General features: G+C 49.0%; 1 protein-coding gene across 2 annotated transcripts in view; it reads left to right on the forward strand.

The window, feature by feature from the left end:
• Positions 1-11,676, forward strand: part of SLC15A4 (solute carrier family 15 member 4) — a 31,865-nt gene extending 20,189 nt beyond the window's left edge. The window contains exons 6-9 of one of the 2 annotated variants that reach the window (XM_047760203.1): positions 4,274-4,429; positions 5,333-5,491; positions 10,473-10,639; positions 10,770-11,676. In XM_047760203.1, coding sequence (XP_047616159.1) covers positions 4,274-4,429; positions 5,333-5,491; positions 10,473-10,621 — 464 coding nt within the window. In that variant the 3' untranslated portion in view covers positions 10,622-10,639; positions 10,770-11,676. Of the gene's footprint in view, positions 1-4,273; positions 4,430-5,332; positions 5,492-10,472 lie in introns of both variants that reach the window. The other variant, XM_047760202.1, reaches the window with a different exon arrangement.
• The last annotated feature ends 3,475 nt before the right edge of the window (positions 11,677-15,151 follow it).

Below are 15,151 nucleotides of genomic sequence, written 5' to 3' on the forward strand. Positions count from 1 at the left end.
CTGTTGCATTTCCTTCCTCATTTCTAGTTTCATTTATTTATGTGCTCTTTTTTTTTCTTAGGCTTGCGAAAATTACATATTTTATGATTTTTTTCCGTGGAACTATCTCTTGAATTTATGAATTTGATTATTTCTCTGTTTTCTATGTGAGGAGTTAAGATATTAACCTCTATTACTCTGGGTTTGTTTTGTGATTTTTTTTTCCTTTTTCCTCTCTTTCTCTCCCTCTCCCCTTCCTTCTTCCCTCCCTCCCTTTCTTCCTTCCTTCTGCACTTGTGGAATATGGAAGTTCCCAGCCAGGGACTGAATCCAAGCTGCAATTGTGGTGGTGCCACCTACACCACAACTGCAGCAATGCCAGATCCTTTAACCCACTGTGCTTGGCTGGATATCAAACTCACACCTCTTCATCGACCTGAGCTGTTGCAATCAGATTCTTAACCCACTGCACCATGGTGGGAACTCCTTTTTTTCTTTCTTCTTGAGTTAAATTCTTCACTTCTATTTATTCTTTCCTGTTTGGTAGCGAAATCCATTTGTAATAGTATGGACTTGCCTGTTATTGCTGCTTTGTCACAGGCCCATGTACTTTGATGCTGTAGTGTTTTCTAAGACTATTCAAACTGTTGTTTTTATTCTTTTTGATCCAAGAGTAATTTTAGAGATTGTTTTTCATTTTATAGTATTGGTATTTTTGTTTATCCGTTTGTTAATAAAAAGCTTTAGGAGTTCCTGTCGTGGCACATCGGAAATGAATCCGACTAGGAATGATGAGGTTGCGGGTTCAATTGCTGGCCTTGCTCAGTGGGTTAAGGATCCGGTGTTGCTGTGAACTGTGGTGTAGGTTGTAGACGCGGCTCAGATCTGGCTTTGTTGTGGCTGTGGTGTAGGCTGGCAGCTGTGGCTCCAATTGGACCCCTAGCTTGGGAACTGCTATATGCCTCAGGTGCAGCCCTAAAAAGCAAAAAGAAAAAGAAAAGAAAAGCTTTAACTGAAGAATTGGGAAAGATTGTGGCTTTGAAATTCTACATCGTGTTTCAAGGCTTCCTTTTTGGCCAGGATTACTTTTTTAAGGATGTGTGTAGATGCTGAGTAAGTAGGCTGGTTCATAGTTGGCCTGCTGTCGGCTGTGTCAGTTCCTTTGTAACAGGAGCCCTGGACTCCAGTGTTACGGGGTCCAGGGCTGGTGTATGTCCAGGCGATGGCCCCCTGTGCAGGGTCTGGTGAACCAGAGACACGAGTCCTGTCCAGACCCCCTCAAAAATTGTGGGTGTGCTAGATGGAAGCCTGGTGAGGGTACGGATATTTGTGTCCTTGAGGTTCAGAATCTAGCTCTGCCCTTAGGGCTTCGGTCTGCAACCTGGCGTCTGCTTGCTCAGTTGTGTCTCTGATTCTCACTTGTATTTCCTGCAGGTGATGGTGTTTTACTCCTGAAGCTTTAGGCTCACGTCCTCCCTAGGGAGGACACACACCATCCACGGAAGTAATACTGTCCTGGGAGGTGACACACGAGGGACCCTCAGGCCTGACTGGATCCCAGCTGATGCCTCTGGGGTCCCCGTCTCTGCTGGCTCCCGCGCTTCCTCACTGTGAGCACGGATGAGACGACACCTGGGCACTTGCAGGCACAGGGTTGCATCGGCACAGAGAGCCCTTCATTATCTTCATGCGTTTTCTTGACTCTCTCCTGCCCTGTGTTTTGGCTGTCACGTCTCCCTTCTTGGTAACCCTGAGTCCTTTGCTGGTGTCACACTTCACTTCCTCATCTCACCCACCTTGTTGGTTTTTTTTTGTTTCTGACCCAATGTGAGTTTATGTCTAAATGAAGAACCTGGCCCACTTCGAGCTGTGTTGGTTCTCCCAGCACCTGCCTTTAAGTTCATTCACAGTGATGCCCCTGGTTGCCTCCATCATCCACTCTGAGGGTGGCCTCCTTGGGCTGTCCGGCCCTTCAGGGGCCTCCGCTGTCGTCCGGGGCTGTTGTTCTCCACCGGCTTCTCAGGACCTGCTCAGTCCTCCACCCTGTTCTCTGCAGTGTTGGTCACACCCTTCACACCCCCAGGTCCTTCCAGTGGTCCTGCCAAAGAGGAGCTTTGTTTGTTTCCTCATCTTGTCTCTTAGGGCTTGACCCTCTTTATTTGTGTCCCCCTTAATTTCGGTTACTTTTTCACCTTTAGAGTCAGTCTTCAGAGTCTGTGTTTTCTCAACTAATAAATTAGAGCACAGAGCAGATCCTGTGCAACCATTTACTTTTGTTCTTTGCCAGAACTTGCCAGAGGTCAATAGTATATTTTTTGTTCCTGGTACTAAATCTGTGTATTGACACCACCAGTAACCTCCCCCCACTCCACCCCACCCCCCCGCCCCCACATGTCTTCTTACTGTTCTCTTGCCTTTCCTGTGAAGGACAGAAGTCTTTTCCACAGTATTTATTCCCCCAAAACAGACTAAGCAGGTTCTTCCCTATTTCTGTACCTGACTTTGCACTTGAATTGCACCAGAGCCCTGCCAGCTGGAGGGTTGGTGCAGTGATCTTCCCGTAGGAGAGCAACTGCCAGAGCAGCAGGGACCTCGGCTGACCCAGAGGAAGCCTGCAGCGCTTTATCCTGTGTGTTTGACAGTGCGCCAGCCAGGCTAGTACTGTTGCTCCGTGGTGCTGCCCGCTGGCCTGCCAGGGAGGAAAGCTGTCACTCGTGGATAGGCTCTTACTGCCAGCACCAGCACCCTAAGATAACCGCTGAGCCAAGCCTCAAATTCCCCTTTCCAGAGCTGCCAGGGTCTCTGCGTGGACTCCTCTGCACAATGGGGTCTGAGCCTCCGTAGTCAGAGGACAGTGGGTGAGGATGTGTCCCCTCGGCCCACCCCCAGGGAGGAGATACAGTTTCTCCCATGGAAATGAGCCAGGAGGTTTCTACCTTGGTCCTTTGCTGTATTTTCTGTTTGTACATTTCATTTGGGATGTGGTTTGGGGTATAGATTATAGAATTTATCCTTTACCCTGTCAGTCATTACTGGGTCCTTTTTCATACTCAGATTTTAAAAGAAATATATTTAATATATATATTCCATTGTCCTCTACCCAGACTCATGTCCTTCTCATAATGTCTTAAACACATACACACACAGGTGTGTGTGTGTGTGTGTGTGTGTGTGTGTTAGCTATTAGGGTCCATTATTTCATTGGCAATTATAATTCTTTAAAAACAAAACATATTGACATCTTTACCCTAACGACATGGTCCTATAAATTGTTTTAGACTCTATTTTGATTTCCTTATTTTTTGTTTTGTAGAGAGTAGCTGTTTCCGATCTTGCCTATTTTGCCATGTCCTTCTGTCCTGTGTGACAGATGACCAATAATTCAGTGAGATCTTGGCACTGCTGAGAGCAGAAGGTGGTTTGTGAGGTCTGGTTTACAGTCAATCCCTTATCTCTGGTTTGCTTTCCATGGTTTCAGCGACACCATGGTTAACCACAATCTAATATAAGATACTAGATGTAAGATATTAGAGAGCACACTCACATAACCTTTATTACAGTATGTTGTTATAGTTCTCTTCTATTATTAGTTACTGTTGTTAATCTCTTACTGTGCCTGACTTATAAATTAAACTTTATCAGAAGCGTGTGTGCAGGAACAGGCATAGGGTCTATAGGGACCAGTACTATCCTTGGCTTCAGGTACCCACTGGGGGTCTGGGAACATATCCCCCACAGATAAGGGGGGGAGCTACTGTACTTTGCTGATAAGGTTAAGCCTGCCCACACAAGGAAGCCAGCATTCTTAGCAGCAGTGGTAGTTGTAATAGTAATGATAATAAATCAGTGTATCAGCTTAAATCTGTTCCCATGAAGGGAAAAGCATCTCAAAATGTATTAACTTCTGGTAAGTAAATAGCATGATTAATCTTTTTATTGCAGGGCTGTTTAGCTTTCCCCTGCTCCTCATTTTAGAGGAAGCAAAAGGAGTCTAGGTGAGCAGTTCAGATATTTGAGGATTATGTTAAAGTGTTGCACACCTGTTATAAGGCACTGCAGAATGCCCCCCTGAAACATGTGTGAAGTGACCCCTGCTTTTTAATCACCTCCTTATGGAGCTGGAAGTGGGAAAGTGCCTCAGGTCGGGGCTTTGGAGAAGCTGGGCCATTGGCCATTATTCTTTTGTGTATTTCTCGGAATGATCAATAAATGCCTTGTGCCAAGCATCTACTTTTTTAGTTTAATTGCCAATGTTAATGAATAAACGCTCTACTGACCTACTTATGAATTTCAGGAATTTTGGAAAGCAAAAGACTGGACCTCGTGAAGGAGAAAACCATTAACCAGACCATTGGAAATGTTGTTTACTACGCGGCCGACTTGCCCATCTGGTGGCAGGTGCCCCAGTACGTGCTGATCGGCATCAGTGAAATATTCGCGAGCATCTCAGGTACAGGTCCTGTCAGGGCATCTGAGCCCAGGCCCGTCACAGCATAGTAAAGGCCGTGCTATTCCCTTCCATGATGCTGTGTCAAGACAGCGCAGCACCGCACTTAGCGGCTCTGGGTGGGCCGCTGTGGGTCAGGGTCTGAACTGGTCAGAGAGTTCCTTTCTTGGAGTAGAAACGTCAGCATGGAATTCCTCTACTACCGTAGAAGTTCCACAGGAGAGGAGAGAAGAAGGAAGAGCCCACGGGGTGGGCTGGGTCTGACGCTTCCTACCAGGCCCTGCAGTCTGTGAGGCAGCCAGGCCTCGGGGTTGTCCGCACAGCCCGGCTCTCGCCTTCAGATTTATAAGGAGCAAACCTAATGTTAAAACATGTTGGCACAGGCCTCTCTTGCCTCTCCGTGAGGCCCTGTGCTGCCCTGTGGACAAGCAAATTCTGTGCAGGCCTGTGTCCAACTCCCGGGAGTGAGGGGAGGAGAAAATGAGTGATAACCAGGAGCCACCGGGCTGTGGGCAGTGATGCAAACTCCCCCCACCTCCCACAGAACCCATGCAAAGTTGGCTGACGCATTTGAGGAGGGATGGCCCTTCATGTAGAACAGATCTCCGTGTCTGGTTATTTCACCAATGACTGAGTTCATGCACGGAGCTCCCGATGCTGCTGCGAGGCACTAAGACGGGGTTCCTAAGTGCTCTCCCTGCTGCAGTGCAGCACTTTGTTTGCAGACTCCTGTTAGTTGAGAACTAGAGGGCTTTTGCTGCTCCTGCCTCTTTTTTTCCGACAGTCGGCTGCTTTCAGTGTGAGGGCTGGAGGTGACTTGCCCCAGAGATTCTGCAGGGCCCTGGGTGCTGGCCTCAGCAGGTGGGGCTGAGCCCCCCACCCCCATGCTCTGCTTTCCTCTTCCAGGCCTGGAATTTGCATACTCGGCTGCCCCCAAGTCCATGCAGAGTGCCATCATGGGCCTGTTCTTCTTCTTCTCTGGTGTTGGATCGTTTGTGGGCTCAGGGCTGCTGGCGCTGGTGTCCCTCAAGGCCATAGGGTGGATGAGCAGCCACACGGACTTTGGTAAGTGCCCCCCACCCCTGGAAAATAAGCAGGGCCGGGAGCCCCGGCTGCAGACACCTGGGTGGGGTGTGCTGGGTGTCACCAGGCTGAACCAGGAGCTGCCCTCAGCCTTGGCCACACCTGGTCAGCTTTGCTGCTGCTGTTTCCTCGGAGTGTGTTTGGTGAACAGACTCTACCTTCCTGTCCAACACTGTGTTTATGAGGTGAAGGACATCTATATATGTATTTCCCTTCATTTACCTTTCGTAAGCGGTTTCTTTTTTTTTTTTTCTTTCATTTTCCTGTCAGTACCTTTTAGTTTTCTGTTACATAGAAATAGATAATAAGCTGCCTTTTTATTTTTTTATTTATTTTTACTTTTTTTTTGTCTTTTTTCCTTTTCTAGGGCTGCTCCCGCAGCATATGGAGGTTCCCAGGCTAGGGGCCAAATCGGAGCTGTAGCCACCGGCCACAGCAACGTGGGATCTGAGCCGTGTCTGCAACCTACACACAGCTCGTGGCAACGCCAGATCCTTAACCCACTGGCCAAGGCCCGAAACCTCATGGTTCCTAGTTGGATTCGTTAACCACTGAGCCATGACAGGAACTCCATGAGCTGCCTTTTTAAAAACAAATGTTACTCACCATGGATCAGAGTGGAATTTTACAGCTGATACCAGTAGGTGGCATCTTGAACAAAACCACTCAGGAGATGAGAGCTCTGCGGTTTGCAGATTTAGGATACCTTTAAACAGGCCCAGGACATGGAAGTTTCTTTTCAGTGAAAACCACCATGTTGCTTTTGATGTGCAGTCCTGTGACATTTGCTATCCCCTGAAAGCCACTTGCAGGTGAAAATCCCCTTGAACATTCTGATGAAAGCTTAGACATTTCTCAGAAATGGCAGAAATCCAAAAGCCTCCCCATGATGCAGGTGAAATTCCTGTCCTGCGTGGAGCTTAGGCCTTTAGATAGAGTCCTCATGTAACTTCCAGGATCCGCCTCAGACACTGTCAGGCTGTGGTCCAGCCATGTGGATGAGTGGTGTGTGGGCAAGTGGTAGGGCAGCCTCGCCATTGTGGTAAGGGGGCAGCAGATCTGGGCTTTGCTTGTCCCTGCCCCCTGGAGGGTAATGTCTGGTTCCACAGAGGTCCTGGTGTCACATTATCTGTACAGGACAGACCTCCTTCAGAGAGAGGCTTGTTACAGAGACCAAGCCCTTGCAGTTCTTAAGACTCAGGTTCTGTTTCTTTGTTTATGCTGTACTTGCAAATGTATGTATCATAAAGCACTGATTGGCTTTTGTCATTCTCTGCTTTCCAGTGATGTAACCCCTCATGACTGGCTCAGTAACTCGTAGATTCCCTGTCATGCGTCCTTTAGTTTTGATGGGCAGTTTTTACACTTTTTGGTACTTCTGTGTCCAGTGCATGTACAGATGTGGACCTGGACTCTGACTGCTGACCTTATATTTGTGAGAAGGGAACTCTCTGTTGGCTGTGTGTTCTGGATCAGCTGCCTATCCGGATGCTGGTGTCTCCTCCTTGCCACAGCAGTGAGGGCCGTGTGAGTCTCCTACCTGCCAGCTCCCATGTCCTGGGTATGAGATGAAGACATGGTGCAGGAGGACACGGCGGGTCTGCTCCCTCTGTTTAGGGCCTGGTGGATCTGGGAAGAGAATGGGACCAGGTGCTCCCCCCACACAGAGTCCTTGCTTGTGTAGAAGGAACTGCCACTCTGACCCCAGACCCCATGGCTTCTCTGTTCAGAGCTCCTGCCAGCCCTGCCCCCACCAGGCCCTTGTTTCACTGCAGTAGAGGAGGTGGAGGAGGAGCTGATGGACGTGTGTCAGGCTCCAGGAGAGCTCCAAAGGGAGAGGCACCCAGATTCTCCTCATTGTTTCCTCCTTTCCCCGGCTTTGTTATTGTTATTATTTAGATTGGGGGTCACATCCCTGCTGTGAAGGGCACTGACCTTAGTGCACAGCCGGTCCCCTTAATCCAGATCCAAACGCAGAACCATTGGGAGCGTGTCCTGGGTCCTTTCTTAGCCCCCAGGCCCCCACAAGATGAGCTGTTCTGCAGTCGGCTCAGTGATCCTTCTGCATCTCGTCCTCTGCTGTGGTCTCCTTTCCCTCAGCACTTGTCGGGGTCTCCCCCGCGATTGGGTCTGTGTGACTTCTGTGGAGTGTCCCCGTACAACTAACCCTCATTCACCTGCACTGCGGTGGGTGGTGTTTGTGGTGTCTCCAGTTTGAGGCTTGGGAATAAAGCAGCTGGGAATGTTCTGGGACATGTTGGTGAACTCGTGTGCTTGTGTCTTGGGGCCCGGAGTCTGTCTCACTCGGGTAGAAAACACCCAGTGTTTACCGTCTTCATGTGCAAGTACCTTCTGTCTGTGGAGATGCCCAAGAAAGTATGGGTGATTGATTGCTTTTAGGTGGTGGGCCCATTCTGAGTGCCCTCCTAACCCCAAACTAGGACATCCTGGCAAGGGGCAGTGTGCGTTTCTCTGCCTGAAAGGAAAGCACAGCGTACGGTCGTGTGGCTGCTGGCTTTACGCTTTGGAAGTTTTAAATGACTCTCTAATTCTGGGAGACTCGCATCAGAGTTGGCATGTAGAATGGCATGATTTATGCTTTGACAACAGCCTTGTCGTCGTGGTACCAACACCACCAGCACTGCAGCAGCGCCAGTGAACCAGGCTCCATTGGGGAGTCAGAGGAGGAAGGGGGTCCTGTGTCCAGGACAGAGCTCTGCATGTAGTAAGGGCCAAACCATTATTTTATAAATATCTGTTGAGTAAGTAAGCAACTCTGGTAGGAAATTCTAGGCATAACTGGATCTCTTCCATATAAATCATTGTCTTCTACAGCCCGAATGAGTGAGAATTCTTGAGAGACATGTGAGTACTTATTATACAAACATGTGTATTGTATTCTGTTTGTTAATCAAAGCAGTGTTAAACATCTGATCCTAATGAGTACATATGTTCATATAGGAGAAGGAAGTTCTGGAGTCACCCAGCTTGACGGAGACTGTCAGGAAAGGAAGTCTGGTGTTTTAAATAAACTGGAGATGCTTTTGAAGTGCAGCTTTCCCCTCTAGAAGACACCAGCTTCCTCTAGAGATGTTGCTGACACAGTGCATCCCTCTGCTGCCCTGTTTAGAAACATGTCAGAAGCCCTCCTCATCCAGTGACACAGTGGTGTAATCAGTGGTGGCGCTGTCCTGTAGGGAGCCAGGTGGCATGCTCTGAGTGGCTCTGCGTGTCCCAGACAGTCCTGTGCCTCGTGCCGTGTGGCCGTGGTGAGTGGCAGTGGAAGCCTCAGTTCATGTCGAGTGGGGGCCCTAATAGCAGCCCCCTTGTGTCCAGGTGCTGGAAGTGCATTGCCTGTGTGTTCCCCCCTCACAGCAGCTCTGTCCAGGGGCACCGTCTTCCTCCCACTGTGCAGCCAGGACACTTGGGTTTGAACTCTGTTGGTTGAGCTCCTTGACCTTAGCCTCTGCCTCCTTGGGTTTTATTGGGAACTATCACTTGTGATAGAACATTATGGAAGATACTATGAGAAAAAAATGTATATATATATGTATGGCTGGGTCACTATGCTGTACAGCAGAAATTGACACAACTGTAAATCAACTATAATTTTTTAAAAGTTTAAAAAAAACATTAAATTAACTAATTAAAAAGAATGGGAGTTCCTGTTGTGGCTCAGAAGGCTAAGAACCTGACTAGTGTCCATGAGGATGCAGGTTCAATCCCTGGCCCCACTCAACGAGTTAAGGATCTGACGTTGCTGTGAGCTATGGTATAGGTTGCGGCTCGGATCCCGAGTTGCTCTGGCTGTGATGTAGGCTGGCAGCTGTAGCCCCAGTTCCACCCCTATTCTGGGAACTTAACGCAGCTCTTAAAAAAAAAAGGCGAACTTCTGTCTTCCACTCCCACTCTTCCTGCAGTGGGGCTGAGTGTGCTCTGCTGTCTGCCCTGGCTCGTGATGGCAGTTGGGAGTGTGTTTCATGTCAGGTGATCAGGCAGGAGCCTCGGCGGCATCTCAGCCTGGGGTGTGCTGCTGACAGGTGTCCAGACTCCAGACCCGGGGACGAAGGGTCCAACCTAGAGTAAAGGAAGCAGGTGTTCTTTGTCATCCATGTGCCCCCCTCAGCAGCCTCAGTCCTGCCCTCGGCACAGCTGGATGTAGGGAGTTCCTTTAAGATGGTTGAGGAGGAAAGATTGGAAGGAAATAGACATGTTCCTGGTGGCAGGAGCACAGGTGATTTTTTCAGTTTCCCCATTTTCCCTAGACAGGCTTAAAGTCTTTGGTCTCGTGGTCACTTCCTCTGAGGGGGTTACGCCGTCCCCCAGTTTGCATCTGTACTTAGCTCTTGTCAGCCCATGTGTGGTTCCCCCGAGTGTGTGCACAGGTGGGCATGTCACTCCCTTGGGAATTGCACCTGCTTTACAAAAGACAAAGGCACTTGTAGAGCAGGAGGCCCCAGCCCAGAGCCCCTGCTGAGACTCAGCTGACTTCATGGTGGTTTCTGCAGCCACTTTGAAAACAATACACTTGTGTATTTTGGGTTTTTTTTGTCTTTTTTTTGCTATTTCTTGGGCCGCTCCCGCGGCATATTGAGGTTCCCAGGCTAGGGGTCGAATCGGAGCTGTAGCCACCGGCCTACGCCAGAGCCACAACAACGCAGGATCCGAGCCGCGTCTGCAACCTACACCACAGCTCACGGCAATGCCGGATTGTTAACCCACTGAGCAAGGTCAGGGACCGAACCCGCAACCTCATGGTTCCTAGTCGGATTCGTTAACCACTGCGCCACTACAGGAACTCCCACTTGTGTATTTTGAACTAGAGATAGAACTCTTTTCTTTTTTTTTAATAACCACAGTTAAAAGTCACCCTGACCTTAGTTGAAACCAAGTTAAGTAAAAATCTTTCAACATCTCTCTCTAAATGCAGCTTCTGTGCTTCTTTTTCTTTCCTTTTCTCCAGGCAACATCAATGGCTGCTATTTGAACTATTATTTTTTTCTTCTGGCTGCTATTCAAGGAGCCACCCTCCTGCTTTTCCTCATTGTTTCTGTGAAATACGACCGGCAGCGGTCAAGAGCGAACGGCATGCCCACCAGCAGGAGGACCTGAGGCTCCTGCACCCATTAGGTCTGTTGGACGAACAAATCCAGGGGAAGGAGCTGCAGGAGCTCGGAGAGTGGGCGGGATTTCACGTAGCCGCCAGTGGCTAACTTTCCTAAAACTTGCATGATTCCTGGATGGTTTCTTTTCTACCCAGTGACCTAGGTAAGTGCCTTCCTGGAGCAGAAGTGCAGATGTGCCATGCATTGCTTCTCACCACTCAAGAACCTGGAAATCCTGCAGCCAGTTTCCTCTCCAACAAATGCTTGCCGACGCAGATGCAGGGTCTCAGGAGATGACACCCATACTGGTTGGCATCCAGTATTTTAAACAGATATCTGGAGTTCCCTGGTGGCTCAGTGGGTTAAGGACCCAGCGTTGTCACTGCCGTGGCTTAGCTCGCTGTCATGGCGCAGGTTTAATCCCTGGCCCGGGAAGTTTTTGGCTGTGAGCACAGCCAGAAAGCAAAAACAACGCAAATATTATCTCCTTTTCCATAAAAGACCATCTCAGTTACTTCTTTTACCTTCATATTGAGGACTGGGAGAGTTTGTTAAGAAGTAAAAGTGTGGTTAGATGCTGCAAAGCTCCTGTAGAGAAGTCATGCCTGTGGTTTCTTTCACAAGCCACTAATCTTGCCAGCGCCAGTTTCCTTGGTACAAGCCGGTACGGAATATATTTTATCTGCTGCTTCAAATAATACTCATTTTTTAAACTATTAACATTGCTTTTTTGTTGTTTCCTTAAGAATGTGCTATTTCATACAATATTTAAGACCACAGGTTCCATCTCAGTCTGCAAAGCACCCTAATGTGTGTTCAAAGCCTTGCTGAGTCAGTCCTGTGCATAATTCCGTTTCTGTACTGTTGAGCCTGGAAACCCATCACAGGGTCGGAAAGAGAGCCCTTCTGAACAGCATGGGTGTGGTTGGAGGTGGTTGGAGGTGGTTGGAAGTGATAATGTGAACTTGAACTCTGGATGCTCACCGACTTTGGTGGGGGTATTTTATGTGTATGTGGAGGTTCTCATTTTGTTTAATAAACTATTCTTTATCTGTTGCTGTATTTTTGGTTTAACTCTGTTATAGAAAAGCACCTCAAATTTGAGACCCACTGACTGCTCCTCTGCGAGATATGTGCAGTCATTGTTGTTTGGCATCAGCATATGGATGTCTCGAGGGTTCCTGAACCATTATGAAGAAGGTGTGAAGTGTCCCGAGTTGGGAACTGACGGAAAATCGCAGGAAAACGCCTGTTCCTGACACGGCTCTTTGGTTTTCTGAGATAGTGGTTCTTTTTAAAAAAATGTTTTATTTTAAAAATGTATTTTATTGAAGTATAGTTGATTTATTACAGTGTTGTAAGGTAGTGGTTCTAGAACCTATTCTGTATTAAAATATAGTTTTGTATTTGGAGAAAACAAAACAAGCCCAAAACCCTACTCGTTTTAGGGGTTTCTTTTTTTCTTCTTTTTTGTAATTCAAAGTATAGGAAAACTGCAGAAAAATACAAGGAAATCTTGACTGGTGGGGTTCAGACAGATTGAAGACAGATGTCTCTCAGTGTAACACCAGTTCTCAGAGGGGCTGAAGGTGTGAGTTTGGGTTAAAAAGGCGGGGGTGGGGGTGTGAAAAGCACTTCTCTAGGAAATACATTATCCTCTGGAGATAGAGTTTCTGTCCTCAGGATCTATTGCATATTGAAAACCATTAACCCATGCTGTCAGAAAATACATTTTCTCTGTAAGGAATTGGCCATAAAAGGGAAAAGGGCCTCTCGGGAGCCAGGCCCTTCCCTGGGCTCCATGCGGTGTGGGCGCATGGGAACAGCAGGTGGGGGCCAGGGCCTCATCCAGCCTCTGTGTCCATCCCCCAACCCCCAACCCCCCACCATCGGGAGGGGAATGGGTGCTGGAATCAGTCCAGTTGGAAGGCCAGATACACCCTCTGTTCTCAAGGGGAAACTCTTAAAAAAGTCAGTAGAAGAACCAGCAGCCTTTTAACTTTTCACCTGCATTTAGAAAGTGTGCAGTTGGGCTCACCATTGCACTAGACAGCAGTGGAGTAAATACATACCCCAAGTCAACGTGCTGTTGTGGGAATTTTAATGACAATTCAGGCCTGCCCTGGGACTTAGATGTGTGTCCTGAGCCAGTGTCTGTCCTGAGGCAGATGTTGCTGCTCCAGTGGAGGACACTGGGGTAGATAGAATAGGGCTTCATTTCTGCACAATATCAGGGGTGAGGGGGTAGAGAGCAGGTTTGGACCAAGGCCAAGCTTTCTCAGGAGCTCCTGACCCTCTTGGCTTCTGACGGGGACTTTGTGGTGCATCTGCCATCCACAAGTCTTGCCTCACTTGCCGCGGCTTGGGGGACCGTGGAGCCTCCTGCATCCTTAACATCCTGATTTTGGTGGGGGAAGCACAACACGACTACACAACCCTGCAAAGTCCCCAAATGGCAAGTCCTTTCAAAATCGCATTGGGCCTTTTGTGAACCTCTTTAAATTCTAGGTCGTAAAAAACAGATGATCTTGAGTATTACCAAATTGTTCCACTTGGTGCAAAACAATCCCATCCCTTGGAACTCGAAGCACATTAAAGAGGAGCAAAGCGCTGTAATAATCCGGAATGGCCGCGCACCGCTGAGTGATTCGCTCTTATTAAGACCGGCCAGATAGTTTACGGACGTTCTCAAATAGGATGAAGTCATTTGAGCAGGTACTTCTAAATGTTCATGTAACACCTCGCTCTTTGGGAAACAAGGCCTTTTAGAGGAAATAATACATAAAAGGTGCTTTATGAAACAAGGACACATTAGATAAGTGAACAGTGCAAGATGCAGAAAAGGCTGGGTAACACTGGAGACTCAGCATTCGCTCATTTCCAAATTGGCTGAAAGGGGCCTGCACCTATGTTAGTGCCTCCTCCAGACCAGGGCTGACAGGTTTGCAGACCAGACCAGAGGGACTTCTCCTCCCAGACCCTAGAGACCCAACTGCAAGCATGTTCTCTTCTTGGGGCTGGGCTGACTTTCCTGTGGCTCTCAGTCCCAGCAAAACAGGATGGATCAGGAGCAGAGGAGAGGCGGCCAGTAGCAGTGAGAAATGCTGGGTGAAGCCCTTGCCTTGACCTTGGGACTCCAGCGGCAGAGTTGAAGGTGGACGGGCTGATAGGACCTCTTGCCCATAATTCTCTGTATCCTTCCCTAACTCTTCCCTCATGCTCAGAGGATGGCCATTAGTTGTTCTTGAAAATAAATCAGTATCTTGGAGTTCCTGTTGTGGCTCAGGACCTGATGTCTCTGTGAGGATGCAGGTTCAAAACCTGACCTTGCTCAGTGGGTTAAGGATCTGGCATTGCCGTGGCTGTGGTGTAGGCTGGCAGCTGCAGCTCTGATTTGACTGCTAGCCAGGGAACTTCCATGTGCTGCAGGTGCGGGCCTGAAAAGCAAAAAAAAAAAAAAAAAAAAGAAAGAAATGAGAAAGCTTTAGGAAATCCCAGCATCTGCATAAAGTGAATGTTGTGGTCATGGAAAACTGGTGGGATCCCAAAGTGGCATTCTTGCTGCCAGGGTGGGAAGCGGGGGCCAGGCTCCAGTCTGGTGAGTGAGAAGAATGGTTGGGGTTGTTTTCAAAGGCCCTTCCTCAATGGAAGGTGTCTGAACCTCCCCAAAGGGGCCCCCATGTGGTGGTGGTAGTGGTGGGGGTCTCCACAAACTTGGCGGAGAAAAGAGGACAGAGGAAAAGCTGTGTATCCACCACCACACTGCACGGCATGGGCAGGCGGGCCCCCAGACCCAAGGCTGTGAGGGAACAGATCTGCTTCTTAGGTGTGTCCTGGCGAAGACACAGTGACCACAGTGCTGGGGTGCATGGACTCCACCCCCAACCTCTGAATGTGGCCTCTTTGCAGATGGGAGTCGAGTGAAGGGATGGTTATGAAGGGGGCCCTAAATCCAGTATGACCCGTGTCCTTGTGAGAAGAGGTAAATTTGGACACAGAGACACACAGGGGGACAGACTTGGGACAACGAAGGCAGGCAGTGGATGCTGCTTCTACGAGCCAGGGGCTGAGAGGCAGGACCCAATGTCCCTGGACCCTGCAGGGAGCATGACCCCCCACACCCTGACCTCAGACATCCGGCCTCCAGACCCAGGAGAGAAGGCATTTCTACTGCCTCTCACCCAACTCGAGGAACCCAGCAGCTGGCCAGGGCTGCCCTCACCACATGCATCAGCACGGAGGCTGAAAACAACAGACGTGTTCTCTCAGAGCCCTGCAGGTTAGGAACCTAAAGGTCTCACTGGGCCACAGTCGAGGTCTTGGCAAGGCTGCGTTCCTCCCCGAAGGCTCCAGGGGTGACTTCTTGCCCTTTCCAGCCTCGTGAGGCTGCCCCGCCTCCGTTGCCTGGGGTCCCCTCCCTCCACCTGCAAAGCCATTGACTTACCCACATGGCTCTGACCTTCTCTGCCTCCTTCTTCCACTTGGAAGGATTCTCGAGCTGACACGGGGCTCACACAGATGTCCAGGGTCACCTCTC

The sequence above is a fragment of the Phacochoerus africanus genome, chromosome 15, assembly GCF_016906955.1.
Source record: "Phacochoerus africanus isolate WHEZ1 chromosome 15, ROS_Pafr_v1, whole genome shotgun sequence".
In the NCBI taxonomy this organism is placed as follows: domain Eukaryota; kingdom Metazoa; phylum Chordata; class Mammalia; order Artiodactyla; family Suidae; genus Phacochoerus; species Phacochoerus africanus.